The 18,226-nt window shown below is 46.1% G+C and overlaps 2 protein-coding genes across 7 annotated transcripts in view; one reads left to right on the forward strand and one right to left on the reverse strand.

Moving 5' to 3' along the window:
- On the reverse strand, positions 1-13,225 carry FKBP1B (FKBP prolyl isomerase 1B). 5 transcript variants are annotated; one of them, XM_070799079.1, is made up of 4 exons: positions 13,107-13,225; positions 6,664-6,711; positions 1,649-1,761; positions 1-609 (listed from the first exon to the last, which is right to left on the reverse strand). In XM_070799079.1, the coding sequence occupies exons 3-4, from the start codon at positions 1,757-1,759 to the stop codon at positions 481-483; spliced, it is 240 nt and encodes a 79-aa protein (XP_070655180.1). In that variant the 5' UTR covers positions 1,760-1,761; positions 6,664-6,711; positions 13,107-13,225; the 3' UTR covers positions 1-480. The 5 variants fall into 5 exon arrangements, with proteins under 5 accessions (XP_070655180.1, XP_070655178.1, XP_070655179.1 ...); XM_070799077.1 differs by lacking the exon at positions 13,107-13,225 and adding an exon at positions 12,952-12,964; XM_070799078.1 differs by lacking the exon at positions 13,107-13,225 and adding an exon at positions 12,119-12,532.
- Positions 13,113-18,226, forward strand: part of WDCP (WD repeat and coiled coil containing) — a 15,482-nt gene continuing 10,368 nt past the window's right edge. For both annotated transcript variants that reach the window (XM_070799053.1, XM_070799054.1), the window contains exon 1: positions 13,113-13,217. The gene's annotated coding sequence lies outside the window, so the exon portion shown is untranslated. The remainder of the gene's footprint in view (positions 13,218-18,226) is intronic.

Genomic DNA, 18,226 nt, shown 5'->3' on the forward strand with positions numbered 1-18,226 from the left:
TTTGTCAAGCACAGAGCCTTTATTTTACATACCGGTTTCAAAGAGGACATTGTTTAAGTCAGCAGAACTTCTGAGAGAGAAAGTGACAGCAAAGGTAACTGGCTCAAGTCCCTCTGTGTACAGCACGTACGTTTCATGTCTGAGCACCTTGTGTGTCTGGCTTAAGTAAAAGTAAGGCAGTGTAGATTGTGCGAACAAGAAATCTGTTCTGTGATCAGGAATGGCTGCTACATGCATCACGCAAAATGCACAACCGGAAACATTTCAATCTGCAACCGAAGTTTCCTCAAGCAAAGATTAGCGTGAACAGTGACAGAACACAGACAGAGCAACTTGGGCAGAGAGAACGAATAATGCCATGGGGCAGTGAGGTTAGCGCACTGATCAAGAGCCCCAAGCAGGAGGAGCCGTCCCAGTGGCCGAGCAGGCTAGGAGGGTGAGCAGCAGCCATCTCCAGCCACCTTCAGTTCCTTCCTGCCTTCACTCTAGGTTGAGCAGCTCCACGTCAAAGATGAGGGTGGCATTGGGAGGGATGACACCGGGGTGGCCTGTGGCTCCATATGCCACATCGGGAGTGCAGGTCAGCTTCGCCCTCTGCCCCAAGCTCATCTAGCAGGGATGGGGGCAGATGGGGAGAGGAGAAAGAGGACCCAGCTTGATTTAAAAGAAAAAAGTAAGGTAACTATGTCATTTTCCCAAACCATCCTCATGGTAACCCTGAAGATCTGAGATGAATTTTATATGTGGCACACTGAAGTGATGCTAAGAGTTGTAACCAAGGCAGATTGCACGTCAGACTAGCAGAGACATAACTACGGACAGTAACTTCAACACTGTAGTCTCAAATTCATTGATCCAGCAAACAATGCTGCTTATTCAATTAGAGTGCCCTCAACACTTCAATCTGTTCATAATTTTTCCTTCTTTCAAAGAAGCCTAAAGAGGATGTGTAAAGACCATATATGCATGTATACACTCATGTAGGTGCTAGGACCAATTCATTAGATTAAGAGATTAGAAGGCACAGCAAGGAACATCACATGACTTCATAGAGGAAGGAAGAAGAGCCTGAACCAGGGCTCATCACAGCAGTCCTCAAGGATTTGTCTGGCATTAGTGGGACAACTGGTGAAATTTGAATAATCAATTTTTAAATTTTGAGTAACTGATTCAAAAATTTGAACAGATTGGCTAATAGCATTGTATCAATGTTAATGTCCTGGTTTTGTTCACGGTACTATGGTTACATAAAACATTAACGTTTAGGGAAGCTAGGTAAAAGAGTATACGAGAACTCTACTCATATATAGTATTTTTGCAAGTCTGAAATTGGCGCTTTTTTTTTTAAAGTTAAAAAAACCCCTAAACACAGTAGCCTACCCCACCTCTTCTGCTGTTTCAGTCCTGAACAGCTAGTAGCTCACAGGCTTGCTCAGAACTGGAGGGATGTGCTTGGGAAGACAGCCCGAAGTGACAGGCAACAAAAGGGGTGGGGACACAAAGCCAGGACTGAAACTAGGTGGCATTGCCAAGCCCTGGCAGTGGAGTCAAAGCAGTGGTGGTCTGTGATGGGGGAGGGTGGAGGGCAGAGTGCAGAGCCCAGACCCCCAGCTGCTCAAACCCCCCTTAACAAGGATCCTCTTCTTACCTGGGCTGCGCCCTCTTCAAAACCCTTGATGACTTCCTGTTTGCCAATTCTGAACTTGAAAGGCTTGTTTCTGTCTCTGGATGAATCGAATTTCTTGCCATTTTGAAGCATTCCTGTGAAAGCAAGGATAGGGTGGGAAAGAGCTGTGGTCGTGAGATAACTCCCATGTCAGGTTCAACATGTCTAGTATGGAATTCCTATTCTGTACAAACCTGCTGTCTTCCTGTCCTCCCCATCCATCCCATTGACTAAGCAAGAAACCTGAATACTTCCACATCCCGCCAATCACCAAATGGTATTACCACCACCACCCTGTGGTCTTATCAACCCACTATCACACCTCACCTGTGGACAGGAACCGACTCTAACAAGCCTTGTTGCTCTGCTTTCCCTTCTCCACACTGCACCCAGAATGGTTTAAAACACACACACACACACATACACACACACGTGCACGCGTGCGGGCGCACACATGCCTGATCCTATTTTTCCCTTGCTTCTATAACTTCCCTGAGGGAGAATCTGAATGCCTACATTGTATCCAGGCACTTTAAGATCTAGCTACTGCCTGCCTGACAACCTTCTCTCTGTCCTCCCCTTCTCCCTTTCCCTTCCCTATTTAGGTCAGACCTTTCTCAAGTACTTCTACACATTGCAACTTTTTTATGCACCTTCCTTAGCCTGATGGTCTGTTTTCCCAGGCATTTCAGTTTCAGGTTGAGTCCTCACCTGATATTCTCAAGGTTCCCCCCCTACACAAAACTCAAAGGTCATATCATCCTTTATTGCAGTGAACAGTGTAAAGTGACCCAGCCAGTCAGGGGCAGCCTCCAGACGTATTACAAAAGGACTGTGTGAACTCAGGACACCCTGAGTGTTTTCTTAGCAGACTGAAGTATCCCTCAGCCTCCAACTGCAGATACCTTGTCATTCTTGATGTACATACATGTGTTGTCTCAGTCCAGCTGCCTAAGAAACAAGAGCTGCTTTTCTGTTTGCATTCTGCAAAGGATGCTATTTCACATCTTCTTCTCATGGCCCCTGGACCACAACAGAAGGCAATCTGGGACCAGAGAAAGATCTAGCTTGTAAATTCAGAGACTGGATTCTGACTTCACTTTGGCACTAACTCACTGTGTGAACTTAGGCAGATCACTTTCTCTCTGATCTCAGATTTGCCATGTTTCATATGAGAGGTCTAGTGTCTAAGTATCTGTGATTCCACATCCTAATTCCTACAATATAAATGTATAAGAGACATTCTTATTTACCTATTTTCTGGACAGAATAAATTGGGCTCTTTCCCTGGGTACTAAATCAGGCAAAGAAGAAAACCCTATTGCTACACAGAGACACACACAGATGGATACTTCTGTATCAAATATACGAGATCAAATACAAACTCAAGCATATACACAGGTTGCTAAGATATTCAGAGATGCGCATGCATGCTCACATACATTTATGCACATGCACTCAGAAGAAAACCCTGATGGCCAAACAGATGCTAAGAAAATATTTAGATACATAGATATAATACAGTCACACAGACACAAACTTGTACAGTACGCATATGGATATGCGCATACACACACTCATACATTCACACCCTCCATTTAAAGACTGATTTTCTCATTCCCCATACTCCTCAGGTTTCATATGACTTAAACCACTTCAGACCATAAGCTTTTATCTACTGCAGCAGGTTCAGTCAAAACCGTGCAGTCCAGAAACAGACACCACAGACACGTGGTGACCGGATTCAACAAGAGTGCCACGGAAATGCAATGGACAAAGGGTGATTTTTTTTTTTTATTAATGTTGCTGATTGACTATATATACATATGAGGGGAAATGAACCGTCAATTCACCCACACATAAAAATCAACTCTAGATGAATCAAAGGCCTAAATATGAAAGATAAAATAATAAAGCTTCTATGAAACAAGCTTCATCACCTAGGATAACAAAAATTTCTGAACACAAAATTACTAACTGCAAAAGAAAAGATTCATATGTAGAACTTCATTAAAATTAAGAATTCTGTTCAAAATGGGACTTCCCATTGGATGTGGTCCAGTGGCTGAGACTCTGTGCTCCTAATGTAGGGAGCCTGGGTTCGAACCCAGGTCAGGGAACTAGGATCCTGCATGCCACAACTAAAGGATCTCATGTGCTGCAATGAAGACCCAGCACAGCCAAATAAATAAATCTATATTTTTAAAAAGATCCTGCATGCTGCAACAAAGATAGAGGGTCTCACATGCTGCAATTAAGGCCCACTGCAGCCAAATAAATAAATAAAAATTAAAAAAAAAGAAATCTGCTCAAAGGATGCCAATAAAGGAGTAAATAAAAACAGATGTTTTGGAATAGGAGATGTTTGGAATAGATATAGCCAACAAAGGACTCAAATCCAGAATACAAATGAATTCCTACAGATCAATAAGATAAAGACAGACAACCTAATTTTTTCTTAAGTGGACAAAATTTAGGTGAACTACAGAGGACCTCCAAATGACCAGGAAGCACATGAAAGGGTACTCAACTTCCTTAACCATCAGGCCTGTGCAAATCAAAACCACAAGGAGATACCCTGGGAGCCCACCAGAGAGGGCCAAAATCAAAACTAAAACCTGACAATACCAAGCGGTGATGAGGATGCCAGAGAACTGGAATGCTCAGACATGGCTGGTGGCAGTGGAAACTGGCACAACTACTTTGGAAAGCTATTCAGCAGGATCTGCTGCCTCTGAGCAGGTATAACCCTGTGCCCCAGCAATTCCACTTCTACGTTTAGCCAACCAGGTTGTCTACATATGTGCACCAGGAAACATCTACAAGACTCTTCAAAGTAACTGCTACTGCTAAGTCACTTCAGTCGTGTCTGACTCTGTGTGACCCCATAGAGGGCAGCCCACCAGGCTCCCCCGTCCCTGGGATTCTCCAGGCAAGAACACTGGAGTGGGTTGCCATTCCTTCTCCAATGCATGAAAATGAAAAGTGAAACTGAAGTTGCTCAGTCGTGTCTGACCCTCAGCGACCCCATGGACTGCAGCCTTCCAGGCTCCTCCATCCATGGGATTTTCCAGGCAAGAGTACTGGAGTGGGGTGCCAATGCCTTCTCCATTCAAAGCAACACCATTCATAATGTCTAAAAACTAACAATCCAAATGTTCATCAACTGTAGAAAGGATAAATAGCAATATATTCACAAAATGACCTGTACAGGAATAAAAAGAGCAAACTCCTGGATAAATCTCACGCACATAAAAAGTGAAATAAGAGACCTAATGAGTGAAATAACCCCAAAACAAAAGAGTACGTACTCTATGAGATGAAACCAATCCATAGGGACAAAAAGTTAGAATGCTAGTTACCTTTAGGGAGATGTAATGACTGGCGGGATGGGTTCCCAGGTGGCACCAGTGGTAAAGAACCCCCTGCCAATGCAGGAGATACAGGAGATGTAAGAGACGCGGGTTTGAACCCTGGGTTGGGAAGATACCCTGGAGGAGGGCCTGGCAACCCACACCAGTATTCTTGCCTGGAGAATCCCATGGACAGAGGAGTTTAGTGGGCTACAGTCCATACAGTCGCAAAGAGTCCTACATGACTGAAACAACTTAGTATGCACCAGCGAATGACTGGGAGGAGGCATAGGGGACAGACCAGGAGGTGCTGGAAAGGTGTGTTGATCTGGGGAGTAGTTACATAAGTGTGATCACTTTTGAAAAATTTCATCAAGCTGTACATCTTAGAGTTACATTCCCTAGTGTATTTACATATAATAAAGTTTACCAAAAATTCCCAGTCTCCAACTGGGTTTGATGAGACAGTCCCTCCCCAGACCAGACCTGCCCATGTCTAATGTTAGTATTTAATGCACATTGCCTCCTGTCTGCATGTATTGTGAAAAGTCTTTACAAAAGGATGTTGTGGTTTCGGTAACTTGATAAGTACCAGTCTGTCTGCAACATGTAGAACAGATAAATCAATTACACAGGTCAGAGGCCCCAGAAGGCTCATGGTAATTAGGACACATCACCGGGAGATGAAACACAGCTCCAGTCCACTGACGTCAGCCACTGGCAACACAGCTGTTGAGAAATACCCACACTGTCTGCCTAGAATTAACCTGGCACTTCACACTGGCCCAGAGAACTGCTAAAAATGGCCCCCATCTGACTCTATCCTAGGAATTAAACTGGCCTTGCTGTCTGCAAAGTGGCTGTCACCAAGTTCACCACATTGGGAAGAAGGTCACAAGGCAGAGCACTCCCCCTGCACCCCCCTTGGAACAAACATCTGCTCATCAATCTTCGGCCAGAAGTCCTCAGGAACTCCATCTAGAATGTTCCTCAGTCCACCTGGCCTTCCAGTCCAGATCATCCATGAGGGCTCAGCAGAGATGTGGGCCCTCCTCTGCTCCCACAGCACCACAGGCACTGCCCTCCCCCATGCCCACAACCCTGGTAAAGGTAGGGATCCTCTTGTTTCATGTTTGTGTCCCCACTGATCAGCACACCTCTTGTACACAGTAAGTGATCAGGAAGAGTAGACTGAATAGTCTATTTCCCCCAAAAGAAAGGGGATTCTGAAGAAGCCAAGACTTCACTTTTTTCATAACACTGTAGGATGAAAAGGAAGTTTGCAGGGGGGTCAGGACTCTGAGAGCTATAAGAGGAATTTCCAACTTTCAGACAGAACCAGGGGGGCCAGGGCTCCATCCTGCCTGCAACAGACAGAAGGGAAATGGAGATGGCTGGCTTTGTCAGAGGCTGGTACCATGGTGGCTCTTGCTGGTAGAAGAGGGGAGGGATTAACCTTGGCACTGCCCTTTCTCATTCCCTCAAGGCTGGCTGGGGGAGATGGGGATGGCTGGCAGTGGAAGACTTGGCTACCCTGGGGTTTCAGCCTATTCCAGGGGAGCAGATACCTCTGGAGAGGTATCAGAGTAGAGACCTGCCTGCAGAGGGGCAGGTTTGGATGAGAGGGTAAGGGGTGAAGCCTACCTGTGTAGTGCACCACGCACGTCTGGCCCTTCTTGGGGAACGTCCTTCCTGCAAGGAGACACAAATATCAGGAATGAACAGCAAATTGGGAAAAGTCACTAGGGACATTCAGGTGTGACTTGTGACCAAGAGCTCTGGCCCACATTCCCCTCCATACCACGGAGAAGCCCATGGCTCCAGTTCTGGCTCTGTGCTTTGTATGAGCCAGTGGCTATGTATGAGCGACTTCACTTCTCTGGCCTTGATCTGAACTTTATTTCCTTGGGTTCCACAACTTTGCTCTCTCCCAGTTGTTTCCCTTTCTTTGATTGCTCTTTTTACTTTCCTCCATCCATTCCACAAACCTGACAGCCTACTATCTGGCAGGCCTGGACTAGATTCCAGAGACACAGAGCAATCTATGAACTCACAATGAGGTCAGGGAAATAGATGCATAAATAATAGATTATAATGCAGGGTGATGACTGCACAAGGATGAATAAACAGTGAAAGTCACTCAGTCATGTCCGACTCTTTGCGATCACATGGACTATACAATCCATGGTATTCTCCAGGCGAGAATACTGGAGTGGGTAGCCTTTCCATTCTCCAGCGGATCTTCCTGACCCAGGAATTGAACCAGGGTCTCCTGCATTGGAGGCGGATTCTTTACCAACTGAGCTATCAGGGAAGCCCGATGATTCTGAATAAACAGAATCATTCACAAATATTTACTGAATACCTGCACTGTGTAAGGCCTGATTTCAGGATACACCAGTGAGTTACACAGACCAGACAAGATCGCTACTCTTTTGGAATTTACATTCTAATGGCGGGAGACAAACAATACTCCAATAAACAAGACAATATAGATTGTGATAAGTTCTCTAAAGAAAATAAACACAATGATGAATTGCAGAGAGATACAGTGGGACAGGTCATTTCAGAATGGCTGGTCCAGGACAGCCTCTCAGAGGACATGACATTTGAACTGAGACTTGAAGGATGAGGAACACACTGGGAAAAGCACTGCGGGAAGAAGCAGCAGGCAGTGCATAAACTGTGAAGCAGGAAAGGATCAATGCATTTACAGAATGAAAGGAGCCTAGATGACTGGAAAGAAGGGAAGGAGGTAGAGACAAGTGGGAAAGAGCCAGATCATACAGGGCCTTGCAGAGCTGGATTTAATTCTGCAAATTCTTTAAGTGCAACAAGAAGGCATGGGAGGGCTTTAAGCAAGAGAATGACATAATCTGAATTAAGATTTTATAAGATCACTCTGGCTGTTCTGTGTAGGATGGACAGTTAGGCGCCTGTTGCAATAATCCAGACAGAAAATCAATGATGGCTTGAATTAAAGAGGTTGGCAGCAGAGAAGAGAGTAAAATAGATGGGAGATATATTTTGGAATTGGAGCTGACAGGACATGCTAATGGCATGGAGAAGGGGATCCAGGATAAGGGAGAAGCATGATGTTAAGGTTTTAGGGTGGGTGACTGGAAGGCTGGAGGAGCTATTCCTGAGATGGGGAAGACTGACGAGGCACAGATTTGTGCAGGTGGCAATCTTGAGATACTATTAAGACATACGAGCTTGTACTGCAAGTAGGCAGATGGAGAGTCTGCACTGGAACTATAAATTTGGGTGGGATCTAAAGGCCATGGGACTGGATAACAAAGCCTTGGGAGGCTGAACAGCTGAGCCAACATGTAGATGAGGCCCCAGGGAGGGAGCAACTAACTAGTGTCAGGGAAAGTATTGGAGAGGAGATAATGGTTAAACTGGGTCTTAAAAGATGAGTAACTTGCCAGAGGAAGTAAGGGAGATAATTTGGGAAGAGTGAACCACATGTTCAAAGGCTTCGAGTCACGCAGTAATGGGAGCCTGTCTGGTTTCCTGCTGTAACCTTAAGGTCTAGCACACAGTATAAGCTCAATAAATATTTGCTGAATGGCTGGTGTGTTTAACAACTTGCAGACAGCTCGATAAAGCCAGAGAAAAGTTGGTGGTAGGGATAGGGACTGCTAGTGAGAGATGAGGCTCCAGTGTGGAAGGTAACAGAAGGCTATATCTGTCTGCCTGGAGAAAAAAGAGGATTTCTTAAAACACTTTATGCCCAGAGAGGGGCATGATCAGATATGCATTTTAAAGAGTGCACAGACTGTGGCGGAGAAAACCATGGGGGTGAGGTGGGAGGCCAGACGGAAGGCCAGGAGGTGAGACTGGAGGTGGGAAGACCAGTTTAGAGACTGCGGAAATCCGCGTAAGAGATGATGGTGGCTGGAATAGGGCAGAGGCTGAGGAGATGGAGTCTTCAAGATACTCAGCAGGAGAAGTAGGCAGGATTTGTTGTAGGCTAAACCAAGACAGACAACCTCAGAACAGCAGCATCGTTATTGAAATATTAATTGGTGCATTCTCCCACTTTGGGTTACAGCATGGTAGCTGGCCCTTCTGTGCTTCCTTGACTTGGGGGTTTAGACTGAAGTAAAAGCAGAAAGCCAAAGTTCCTCTGTGCCAAGTCACTTCAGTCATGTCTGACACTTTGTGACCCGATGGACGGTAGCCCATCCATGGGATTCTCCAGGCAAGAATACTGGAGTGGGTTGCCATTTCCTCCTCCAAAGGATCTTCCTAACTCAGAGATCAAACCCAGTTCTCTTATGTCTCCTTGCATTGACAGGTGGATTCTTTACCACTAGTGCCACCTGGAAAGTTCCTCCAGGCTTTCCCTAAAAATCTGATCTGCTTCAAGAGAAAAGCCCCTTGTCCCTAGCCAGGGAGGGAGGATAAGGAGAGAACACTCTAAAGGCTTCTTTGAGCCAGGGAAGGGAGAAGAGGCCTGGTGGCCCCTGGCAGAATTCTAAGGCAGTGCCCTGGGTGGGGGAGGGCGGAGGAGGTAAAAAGACCTCAGGGAGATACTTCCTGGCACCCAGTACAGAGGTTCCCAGCATAGAAAAAGAAGCCTGTACCTCTGGAGTGATCCAAGGTCCTGGCTGGGACTCCTAGGGACCACTGCTTTTAAATGAGGAGGGTGGCCAGGAGCCAAGAGTCCCTCCAATTTCCTGGGGTTGGGGAGTGTCAACACTGCCTGACATGCAGTTTGCCTGTCAAATCCTGCAGAAATGTGGGCTCCAGTCTGTATTAAGGTTGGTTTAAGAAATGGAGAAAGCTACTCCTGGCACATCCAAACTCAATTACACAAGGGTGATGCTTGGGATGCCTGGCTTGGGAAAGTGTCTGGTGCCAACCCAAGGCAGGAGGAAGCAAGGGAACACAGAGGAGCGCCTGGGAGTGGGGAAGACCAGGAGCAGGAGTTCAGTTTTGGACTCGCTGACTTTGAGGAATCCGTGGGACTTCCAGGTAGAGGCTGAGCAGCGGCTGGATAAACAGACAACCGTGAACTCAAATCCGAGGCCTGGGCTGGACGCTTAAGTTTGGGGGCCATCGGTTTCAGCCGCTCATGAAAGCCGTGGGAGTGGACAGGCTGGCCGGAGAGGCTGAGTCGGGCAGGGAGCATAAAGCAAGATGCAGAGGCAGTGGAGGAAGTGCTCCGCCTTTTCCAGACTGGCTCGGTCCCTACAGCGTCTCACCGCCCAGATCGCGGGGGGCCGCCTGATCAGAGGCCCGGAAGCGGGTGCGTTAGAAGGGGGCTGCCCCGAGCAGAAGAGACCCAAAAGCATCTCCTTCCCCCGTTTCCAGAGCTCACCCAGCAAGGCGGGGAAAGCAGAGCTGTAACCCGGCCCTAGGAAATCAGCAGCAGCGGATAACCGAGCGTTTCCAGCCGCAGCAGCGCCAGCCGGAGGCGCCCGGGGCGGTGGCGGGCCGCAGACCCCAGCCTCCCAGCCTCCGCCTTCGTTCCTCTAGGTGAGCAAGCGCGGAGGGGGATGGCGAAGGATGTCTGCTAGAACCCCCAACAATCCCATGTCGGGTCATCTCCGGCTGCCCCCATCCTAGGCCCGCTCCCCCTGTTCAGCACCCCTCCGAGCCACCTCGGAATCGGACCCCCCCACCGGGCTCCGCCCCGAGACCCCTCCTCCTCCCCCTGCCCCGCCACCCGGTACCGTCTCCCGGGGAGATGGTCTCGATCTCCACGCCCATCGCGGTCCCACTGGCCCCGCCTCCGAGGGTCCCAGCTGCTGCCCCGACCCCGGCTCGGCTCCGGCCCTGGCCCGCTGGCACTCCGGCTCGCCTCCCCGCCGCCACTGCAGAGTCGGAGGAGGTGCGGCTGGAGTCGGGACCTGCGCAGGGAGGGGCCACAGGGAAGGGAGCGGCGGGGCGGAGCGGCGCGGAAAGGTGGGGTCGACCGGGGCGGGGCCCGGGGGGGAGCGACCCTGAAGCGACTGCTCCAGAGCTTGACCAGGCTAACGATCATTAACCCACTGATTGGGGAAGATGTTGAGGAAGGCATGCAGACACTAGTGCATCTACCCACCCATCTGTCCCTCCCTCTCTCCCTCCCTCCCTCCATCCAACCATCTGTCAACACATTTATGTAGCACCTACTATAGTCAAAGCTATAGTTTTTCCAGTAGTCAGGTATGTATGCGAGAGTTGGACCATAAAAGAAGGTTGAGCCTTGAAGAATTCATGCTTAACTGTGGTGCTGGAGAAGGCTCTTGAGAGTCCCTTGGACTGCAAGGAGATCAAGCCAGTCAATCCTAAAGGAAATCAAGCCTGAATATTCATTGGAAGGACTGATGCTGAAACTGAAGCTCCAATACTTTGGCCACTCATGTGAAGAACTGACTCATTGAAAACGACCCTGATGCTGGGAAAGATTGAGTGAGTGAAAGTTGTCAGACTTTTTGCGACTCCATGGACTGTATAGTCCATGGAATTCTCTAGGCCACAGTACTGGAATGGGAAGCCTTTCCCTTCTCCAGGGGATCGTCCCAACCTAGGGATCAAACCCTGGTCTCCCGCATTGCAGGCGGATTCTTTACCAGCTGGGAAAGATTGAAGACCGGAGGAAAAGGGGACGACAGAGGACATTATGGTTGGATGGCATCACCGACAGAATGGATATGAGTTTGAGCAAGCTCTGAGCTCTGGGGGATGGACAGGGAAGCCTGGAGTGCTGCAGTCCATGGGGTTGCAAAAGATGGGACACCATTGAGCAACTGAACAACAGCTCTGTGTTAAGCTGGGGGTGGGTAGGGGGAGCAGTCAACTTGGTCTCACAGGTAGGTGGAGAGGGCCAGCAACTAAACCAACACTTTAATTAACTGCACTCACTGCCATAGAGTTTAGAACGTCATGGAAGCACCAGAGAGGTACCTACCCCAGCTAGGCTGTTGGAATCTGTAGGGGCAAGTTGTGGGGGTGGTGGAAGAGGTTGGTGGAAAATAAACCAGTAATTACTGACTCTCCCCCACCCACCTACACCCCTATACTCCATCCTGCATAGTTCTTAGGTAGGCACAGGTGGCCTCCAGCCTTTCAAGGCAGAGAACTGCACCCTGGGGATACCAACCGAATTAAGACAGAATCGTTGTCCTGGAGGAATCCAGGCTGTGATGAGGACACGAACAGTTACCGCCTGGAGTGCTTTAAGTTGTGGGATGAATGAATGAATGATTTCTACCAGACCCTTCACCTCCTTCCAAAGGAGACCCAGGAATCTAGAAAGGTATTTTTTGGAGGAGGTAAACATTTGAAAAATGAACGGAACTTTCAATTTTTTCTCTCTCTTCATGCATTGATGCAAAAATTGATACGAAGGTATGGTTCTGACAAGTGGAGCAGGAAGACAGGCATGGGAAGAAAAGCCTGAGCAAAGAAGAGCGAGCTCTAGAGGTGTTACTTCTCCACTTCCGCACCACTTCCGCACTCCCCTCTCTCCCGGATGGTCAAGGCACGGACTTCAGATTATCAGAAGGAGGGCTGGCTGTGTGTTCAACAAACATGATCAACTATTGTGAGGGTCAGGATCTGAAATTCCCCATGAGCTGCCCCAAGGCGTGGCCCAGAATCTGGCAGGGGTATAGCTGGCTTTAAGCCTAGTGAGTTGTAGCTATGGGCAGGCACTTTTGGGGTAAGTGTAGAATAGCGGTTTGTAATTAGGGCAGGTCCATGAAGCGGAGTCAGTTACATACACCCTATTTTGTGTATGGAGAACATTTTTCTGAGATTTTAGAGGTCTTCAACTCCTTCTCTACCTCCCCCTCCCCGCTGCTTCCCTGAAAAGCTAAGAAACCGTGTTGATTCTAGGGCTCCCAGACTCCTTCTTAGACTACGAGGACCGAAAATATGCGGGGGAAACCGCTAAACCTCTCAAGTGAGGAACGGTATCAGTAGCAGTGTTACCTTCGATGGCGTTTCAGGCGGAATACAACTCCCAGAGGTCTGTGCGGCAAAGCGCGAGCTTATTGGCCAATGGGGAGGACCGTCTCATAACGGGACACAAACAATAGCCAATAGGCAGGGGGAATTGCCGAGCTTGTACAGCCCGGCTTACCTACCGGGCTCTGGGAACCGATGCTTCCGGAATCTGCTTTGGGACTTCGGATCCGAGGTCTGTGAGCTCCGCAGGCCGCGGGAAACTGATTTTCTGTGGGGCAGTGAGACAAAAGGTATTTTGTCTTTACTGCTTTCCGGCCTGGCCGCTGTAGGGGAGGCCAGGTGGGCGGGGACGGAAGTGGAGGAGGGATCTGCACTTTGGCAGACGCGGATTAGAGGAAGGGTTACAGGTGTGCGGAGAAGATGGCTAGAATGGAGGGGGGCCATGTGAGAGGGCTGGCAGATGCGGACGGGCAGGGGGTGGGTTTAAACCAGAGAATATATTACTTGTGCCTCACGAGTGACGCTTCTGGAAATATATCATAAGGAAGCCATTCAAAATAAACATGCTTTATGCATAAATACCTTTATTCCAGCGATATTTGTAAAAAGATAAAGTTGGCTATAACCAGGTACCTCACCAGTGAGGAAAAATTATGGCACTTTCTCAACAGTGAGGAAAAGTGGTATGAAGTGGCTTCTAAAAGTAATTTATAAAGCTTTTAAATAACATGGGTAAAATCCTAATATAATGTGAAGCGAAAAAATCGTGGTATGAAATGGTGCTGCTGCTGCTGCTGCTGCTAAGTCGCTTCAGTCGTGTCCGACTCCGTGCGACCCCATAGACAGCAGCCCACCAGGCTCCCCCCGTCCCTGGGATTCTCCATGCAAGAACACTGGAGTGGGTTGCCATTTCCTTCTCCAATGCATGAAAGTGAAAAGTGAAAGTGATGTCGCTCAGTCGTGTCCGACTCTTCGCGACCCCATGGACTTCAGCCTACCAGGTTCCTCCATTCATGGGATTCTCCAGGCAAGAGTTCTGGAGTGGGGTGCCATCGCCTTCTCCAATGAAATGGTGCAGTATGAGTGAAAAAGTTTAACATCAACTGCATAGAAAAATGTCTGGAAGGTTGCAGTCATAATTTTCTTTCGTTGAATTTGAGTGTGTGTGTGTGAATTTACGTTTTGACCTTTTAAAAAAAATTTATTGGAGTATAGTGGATTTAAAATGTTTGTTAGTTTCTGCTATACAGCAAGTGCATCAGTTATACATACACATATAGCCACCCTTTTTAAGGTTCTTTTCTCAATTAAGTGATTACAGAGTGTTGAGAATACTTCACTGTGCTATACAGTGGTTCAGTTTCTACATTTTGAGGAGTCTTTTGTGGCCCCATGGACTGTAGCCTCCCAGGCAAGAATACTGGAATGGGTTGACATTTCCTTCTCCAGAAAATCTTCCCCATCCAGGGATTGAAGTCGAGTCTTCTGCATGGCAGGCAGATTCTTTACCATCTGAGCCACCAGGGAAGGCTCATACTGTACAGTAGGTCCTTATTAGTTATCTATTTTGTATATAGCAGTGTGTATGTCAATCCCAGTCTCCCCGTATACCCCCTCTTTCCTCCCTGGTAAGTAGAAAACAAGTTTGTTTTCTACATCTGTGACTCTATTTCTGTTTTGTAAATAAGTTCATTTGTACCATTTTTAAAGATTTTACATATAAGCAATGTCATATTCTAAAGGAGATCAGTCCTGAGTGTTCATTGGAAGGACTGACGTTGAGGCTGAAACTCCAATACTTTGGCCACCTGATGGGAAGAGCTGACTCATTGGAAAAGACCCTGATGCTGGGAAAGATTGAGGGCAGGAGGAGAAGGGGACGACAGAGGATAAGATGGTTGGATGGCATCATCGACTCAATGAACATGGGTTTGGGTAGACTCCAGGAGTTGGTGATGGACAGGGAGGCCTGGCATGCTGTGGTTTTTGGGGTTGCAAAGAGTCGGACACAACTGAGCAGCTGAAGTGAACTGAACTGATATGGGAATTTGTCTTTCTCTGACTGACTTCACTCAATATGAGAATTTCTAGGTCCTTTTGACCTTTCTTATGTATTAATTTAAAACAATAAGTGTAAAGAACTTGAAATTATTTTATAATGAAAACACAGTAAATTTGGAAAAACAAGTTGGGGAGTATATAACTTTAAACTTACTGGAAGTGCTCCAATTCACCTGAGCCCCTTGACTGTCACTATGAATTGTCCTAGTTTTGTTTTTTTTTTTTTTGTCTGTGCTGCATCCTAGTTGCAGCTCATGGGATCTAGTTCCTTGACCAGGGACTAAACCTGGGTCCCCTGCATTGGGTGTGCAGAATCTTAGCCCCTGGACCACCAAGGAAGTTCCAGGAGTTGTCTTTAAAAACGATTAGAAACAGAAGAATTAAATGGCTATAGACTGAACACCAGATCCTGGTTCTGGCCTTATCTGTCCTGAATGAATACATTCAGCTTTTCGTTTTGTAGAGGAACCAGGGTTCCTGATTTGAGAAACCGTATCATCTGAGGGTGGAGAGACTAACAGGTGTACATACCGTTAGCTTCAGGCAAACATTTTAAAAGATACAAAATAATTGAGGTACACCTGAAGGTCTTTCACCTTTGTCCTCTTGGTTCTCTGATCTTTTTACTACGAGCTCTGTAACAGTGACTCCCAAATCCTTACCTCTGACTGCCTAAGGTGCAATCCTACCCTATAAACATCTTAAATAAAGCACGTGCATGCATGCGCAATTGCTTCAATCGTGTCCGACTCTTTGCGACCCTGTGGACTGTATCCTGCCAGTTTCCTCTGTCCATGGGATTTTCCCGGCAAGAATACTGGAGTAGGTTGCCAGATCCTCCTCCGGGGGATTCCCCCCAACCCAGGGATTGAACCTGCAACTCCTGTGTCTCCGGCATTACAGGCAGATTCTTTACTGCTAAGCCACCGGGGAAGCCCACATTAAACTTGTTGCACACTACATTGTTCTTACCTCTGAAGCATGCTCTGCCTTCTGTAGCTCTGATTAATGGTTCATCAATTTCCCAAGCTGAAAATTTGTATGTTGTCCTTAATTCTCCTTTCTTCCTTAGCACTCATTCCACTTGATAATCTATTTCAGTTGTCTTAAAAGTATCTCATAGCTACAAGCTTGGCTCACTTTCTCATCCTGACATTCAAATTATCTGTGTCCCGCGTTTTTAAAATTAATTAATTGATTAATTTTTTTAATTGATTAATTTTTAACTGGAGGTGAATTGCTTTGCGGTGTTGCAATTGTTTCTGCCCATGGACCCTTATTAAACTTGTCAACTTCTTAGTTTCTCAGGTCTGTTCTGCACAATGTTGCATGAATATGTGCTGGTTTCTCTAAATTCCAAATTCTTCAGCCGGCCCTTTATGATCAGAGAGATAAGGTTGGAAAGGTGTAGCAGTATCAGAAAATATAAGGCCTTTGATGCTTTGCTAAACCATTTTGTAATAACTTTTATATATAGACTGTGGAGACTCATCAAAGATATTTGAGCAGAAATGCAAAATTACCAGGAGCTGTGACTTTTCTCAGGCTTCCTTAGTGGCTCAGAGGTAAAGAATCCGCTTGCAATGCAGGAGACGCAGGAGATGCGGGTTTGGTCCTTGGGTTGGGAAGATGCCCTGAAGGAGGAAATGGCCACCCACACCAGTACTCTTGCCTGGAAAATCCCGTGGACAGAGGAGCCTGGTGGGCTACAGTTCATAGGACATCTACAGTCCAAGTCGGACATCTCAGGATAATTCTGCCAACACTCAAAGAGTACAGGCTCTGTGGAAAAGACGAGACTGGGGTGAAGAGAATGTCTCCTTATCTTACTCTATTTAAAAGCAGGAGGTGGTCAGAACCTGGACTAATTATTGTTATGTGTTTGAGGAATATAGGCCAAATTTCCTTCATTTTTATTTTTAATTTAATTTTATTGAAGTATGATTTATTTACAATATCATGTTAGTTTCAGGTATACAGCACAGGGACTCAGTTATATGTATGTGTGTGTGTGTATGTAATTAGTGCTGCAGTGAACATTGTGTTGCTTGTATCTTTTTGAATTATAGTTTTCTCTGGCTATATGCCCAGGTGTGTGGGGGGGATTGCAGGATCATATGGTAACTCTAATTTTTTACCAGATTTCTTGTTACTAAAGATAAAAATATTAAAATTAATTCTTCTAAAAAATTTCAGTGACTTTATTATCAAGTTTGTTTTTCCCTTATTCACAAACTCTTACCCTGGGCTAACCCTGGCCACACACACCCTCAATGACATTAGACTAACTTGGGTGGCCTAAAACATACCATATAAATTGCTTTTGATCTATAATTGGCCTATTAGGAATTTTCTCTGCCCAGGAAAATGTATCATGCATTATTTATCAATAAGAGTCTTTTAAAAGTGCATAAGTAGATATTAGGGAAGTATATATATTATCTTACACAAGACCAATGGGTTTGAGATGGCAGCCTTCTTCATTAGTTATGACAGAGGACATATTTCTCCATTTAGCAAGCTACTGCAGAACCACTTAATCTGACGTCATATGTAGAAGTAAAACAGACCTTTCTGTCTTGGTAAAAGATTCTAAGAGTAGGGACAAAGCTAGCAAAAAGGTATGAGAAAAAAATGCAGACAAATGAAAATCAAATCTACCAGTTTGGTGGAGAATACATTTCTTTGGATTTAGAGTCTGAAGACAGCTTCTCAAGTTCTGTCTTTGACGCTAAGTAAACCAGGCAGGGTTGAAAAATATCCATTAGATTCAGTGACGAGAGTAGCACTGGTGGGATGGTGGGAGTTGTTTCAGAAGAGGTGAGAATGGAATCAGTTTGGAGTGGGTTAAGAAGAGAATGAGTGGTGAAGATGGACACTGCATGATTAGACAATTCTTTGATTAAACATTCTAAGATTAAACATCACTTAGAATGTGTTTATTGATCATCATAATTGTTTTGTAATACCAAATTGCCTGTTGATATTCTTCAGCCACTTAAAATTTTGTCTTTTTAACTGGCTCACAAGAACTTTTCATAAATTATTTTTTCACATTTGAATGTTTAGTTTCACTTTTCAATTACCAAAGGACTATTTGACTAAATGCTAATTAAAAAACAATTTTTCAAAAAATACAAAAATAAAGACTGTTCAATCGTCTCTCTTTTCCCATCTCACTTCTTCTCAGCATGTACTATGAACAGTTTGGTATGTGTTATTTCTGATCTTTTTCTGC

This window comes from Bos indicus, chromosome 11 (assembly GCF_029378745.1).
Source record: "Bos indicus isolate NIAB-ARS_2022 breed Sahiwal x Tharparkar chromosome 11, NIAB-ARS_B.indTharparkar_mat_pri_1.0, whole genome shotgun sequence".
Classification (NCBI taxonomy): Eukaryota; Metazoa; Chordata; class Mammalia; order Artiodactyla; family Bovidae; genus Bos; species Bos indicus.

Coding starts and splice junctions, on each gene's coding strand:
- FKBP1B (XM_019970629.2), bottom strand. CDS start 10,743: ATGGGCGTGGAGATCGAGACCATCTCCCCGGGAGACG. Junction 6,712..10,706: donor GACCATCTCCCCGGGAGACG/GTACCGGGTGGC, acceptor GTCTCCTTGCAG/GAAGGACGTTCCCCAAGAAG. Junction 610..1,648: donor TTGAAGAGGGCGCAGCCCAG/GTAAGAAGAGGA, acceptor CATCCCTGCTAG/ATGAGCTTGGGGCAGAGGGC.